The sequence below is a fragment of the Phaethon lepturus genome, unplaced genomic scaffold (assembly GCF_000687285.1).
Source record: "Phaethon lepturus isolate BGI_N335 unplaced genomic scaffold, ASM68728v1 scaffold1310, whole genome shotgun sequence".
NCBI lineage: Eukaryota > Metazoa > Chordata > Aves > Phaethontiformes > Phaethontidae > Phaethon > Phaethon lepturus.
The window spans coordinates 11,211-14,605 of record NW_010513793.1 but is presented as its reverse complement, the minus strand read 5'-3'; the positions used below and the strand labels follow the sequence as shown (position 1 = coordinate 14,605).

General features: G+C 36.6%; 1 protein-coding gene across 1 annotated transcript in view; it reads right to left on the bottom strand.

Moving 5' to 3' along the window:
• Positions 1–2,019: 2,019 nt before the first annotated feature.
• Positions 2,020–3,395, bottom strand: part of LOC104623735 (protein unc-79 homolog) — an 8,695-nt gene continuing 7,319 nt past the window's right edge. The window contains exon 3 of the mRNA XM_010290908.1: positions 2,020–2,504. Within this exon, the coding sequence (XP_010289210.1) occupies positions 2,165–2,504 (340 nt within the window). The 3' untranslated portion in view covers positions 2,020–2,164. The remainder of the gene's footprint in view (positions 2,505–3,395) is intronic.

Here is a 3,395-nt window from a genome sequence, read left to right as displayed (position 1 = left end):
AGCTGAGGGAGAAATAAATAACAAGTTGTATTGCAAAATTTAATTCTCCATACACAGAACCATAGAAAACAGCAATTGACCTCCCTTTGCCCCAACCACGAGTCAACCAAATTATTCCTGGCAGATATTTATCTAAAGTGTTCTTAAAAAACTGCAAAACAGTTCACTCCTCCTCCTGGCAATCTATACCAGTGTTTAACCATCTTTATCATAAAAAGGTCTTTTTTTTTTTTTTCTCCATTGCTGCAGTTTAAGACTGTAACTTCTTATCCTGATCAACTGTAACCACAAATAATTTGGTTTAGTTTATTTCTCCTCACAGCAACCTTTATATATTTGTGTATGATAATCATGCCTCCCTTCCATTTTTCTTTAAGTTAGACAAACCAAGTTCTTTCTGTTTTTCCTCACTGTTCACACTTTCTAGACCTCAAATCATTCTTGTTTTTTTTTTTCCTGGACTCCTCCCAAATGGTCCATGTCTTTCTTGACGCCAGATGGACAAATCTGAAAATTTTATGCCAGCTGAAGCCTTGCTAGGGCTGTTAGAATGATAAACAAAACGCTTTGGGTGTCTCATACACAAAACACCCATTCACATATTGCTAGAATAATATTAATATATTAGTGGCATATGGTCTACCTCTGATCGACTGTAACCCCCAGATCCCTGCAGTACAGCTTTCAAGCTAGCATTTCCCCCATTTCATTTCTGCCTTTGATGTCTCCTGCTTAAACATAGTATTTTACATTTCTCCATTGAAGATGTTTCAAACAGAATGCAATTTGCCAAGATTGTTTTGAATCAGATCTTTCATACAAAGAACACGCTATTCACCATCTTGATAACCCCTGCAAATGAAAATGCTCTCTCATTTCTATCAGCCAAGTGAAAAAATTAAAATATTTAATAACACTAGACACAGCACAGACTCCTGTAAGAGAGTTTCCCACTTGGTGTACCCTTCCAGCTGACAAGAGCCACTGGTAATTACTTCTGGAGTGTTCTCCTCACCCAAGTGGGGACCATATGTCCCAGATTGCCTACTAGGATGTCAAGTGATACAGCAACAAAAAGCCTAAGGACTGGAAAACCCCACCAGGAGAGCCATTGTGCTGCCATAAAGGGAAATCATGTTTCTTCAATGTTATTTGTTCTTTACAAGTCTCCACTGGTTGTTAATTATCACCATGTTATCCATTTAGAAAAAGATTGTTCTGATAATTAACTCCACCATTTCTAGAAATTAGAGTTAAGATGACAAGTTTGTAATTTACTAGGAGCCTGCCCCTTGCAAGATCATACCATTTCCTAGTGCAGTAGTGTGATTCAAAACATGCTCCTTCAAAAAGGAATTCAGCATTTAACAGAAACAACTCTACTCCTACAGAATTTCAGCAGTGTATCAGATTGACAACAATCTTCCTATACCCTATGTAAGTAATACATCCCAATACCATGGTGAAAATTAATATTTGGCTTATGTAACATAGGGGGTCCTGAATCCCAGTATGGAAAGCCACACACAAACAAGCCAGACATATGCAGAACTTGAGGGAAAACAATATAAATACAACACAGTCACCAAAAAAAAAAAAATCTTGAGATTAACTAATTCAAAACATAAGAAAATACGGCTTTTCTAGAAGTCATACAGAGATATTGCTATCTTTTTACCCAGGAATATTTTAAAGCCATCTCCAATCACTATTACCATGGTTTTTCCTCAATTAAATGTATACTATTTTCTATTTAGAGATGGACCTTCACCAAAACACTCAATCTGCATATTCATTATAGGCCAGATATACATTTGCAAGCAATTTGTGCCTTTTTAAGAAAGCCACCCCAAAAAGACCAGTCTGAAGACAACCCAGCAGATTCAAATTCAAAATCCAAATTTTTTTAGACACATCTATATTATTTTTATTACATACCATTGAACTTTAGTTGGATACCACCAGCATGTCACTAAAAATCAGACAACCTCAGAATTCAAACCCAAATCCACAGTTATGAAAAAAACATCTTTTATTTAAGAAAGTCAAACCAAACACTTGGATATAAATGCATCCCAGGAGATTTGAATTCCAGATCCAGGTCAGTTTAGGCCCATCTCTTCTACTGCACTTATGCATCATTCATGGATTCACAGCACTGAAGTTAAGCGTACTGGAAGGGTTGAAGGGCCTGCTTACCATGTTGACCATGTTGTAGCAAGGGAACTAGATCCAGCAGTGTCACCAGTGTCACGTAAAGTCCTTGATAGTCCAAAGATGGGTAGTCTGATAACTGAGCATCACGACTTTGCTGGCCACGTTCTGATGGAGCATCTCGCAGGACGCTGTAAAGGAGGGAGCGAGTAACAGTAGGGTTGATGGAACTGACCTGTGGTCTTAGAGATGGGGTGAGTGGGAATGGCACAGGAAAAAGACACATGGTCATGGGCACTGTCAAATTGGAGGCATCTTGATTCTCCTTCTTCCCTGTGCGGGACAAAATGCTGTTGGGGGGACAAAGAAAAAAAAGAGACAACAAAGACACAAAGAACAGCACATTACATTGAAATGACACTATAAAACAAATAATAAAACACCAGATACGTCCCACATAAGATGCAATCACTACTGAAACCACTGTCTCTACAAATCTAGCAACCATTCACTTTCATGTTTCAAAATAAGATAATTAAAAATTGATATCTAGGAAAATTTCATTGCATCTCATGTGTTATCTGGTTCATAAGGAGCAAAAATATAAAAATGCATGTTTCAGTGCCCTACCCATGTTTCACAGTTAAGAAAAATTCTGAGAATTAAAAGTGTTTGCTATGGAAAAATAGCTATGTCAAAATAGGCTGGTATTTTGCTCTGAGATTGAGGATTTCGAGAGATTCCCCCCCTTCCCCCTGCCCATAATCTTTTGAACCAACTGACTGAAAACATGCAAAATATAGGTGTGGCACTTGCAGAAACATGTTTTAGCAAAGAATAAACATGTGTGTTTGTTAAGATAGTCTTAAAAATCACATGTTTATTGCATTAAAATAATGTCTGTATGTATTTTATGATACTGTTTCATGACCACTCACTCAGTATCATTTGAGATAATGAAGTTTAAACAGGCACATGGATTTAGAAATAATATAATATTTCTAAAATGTTAACTAAACTACGTTTGGAAAAGTTATAAAATAATATATAGTAGATGATCTTTAGCATATGTTTGTGAGCTAATGATAATGGTTGTTTATGTGTGTTTTTAATTTTGCCCATGTTTAGGGAGGAAACATCTTACTTTATGAATACAAACACTCCTTGGGTAAATATTTAGCTTCAAAAATCTAAGGGCTAAGCAAGCAAAACCAATCATGTAACTGCAGATCAGACAGTAT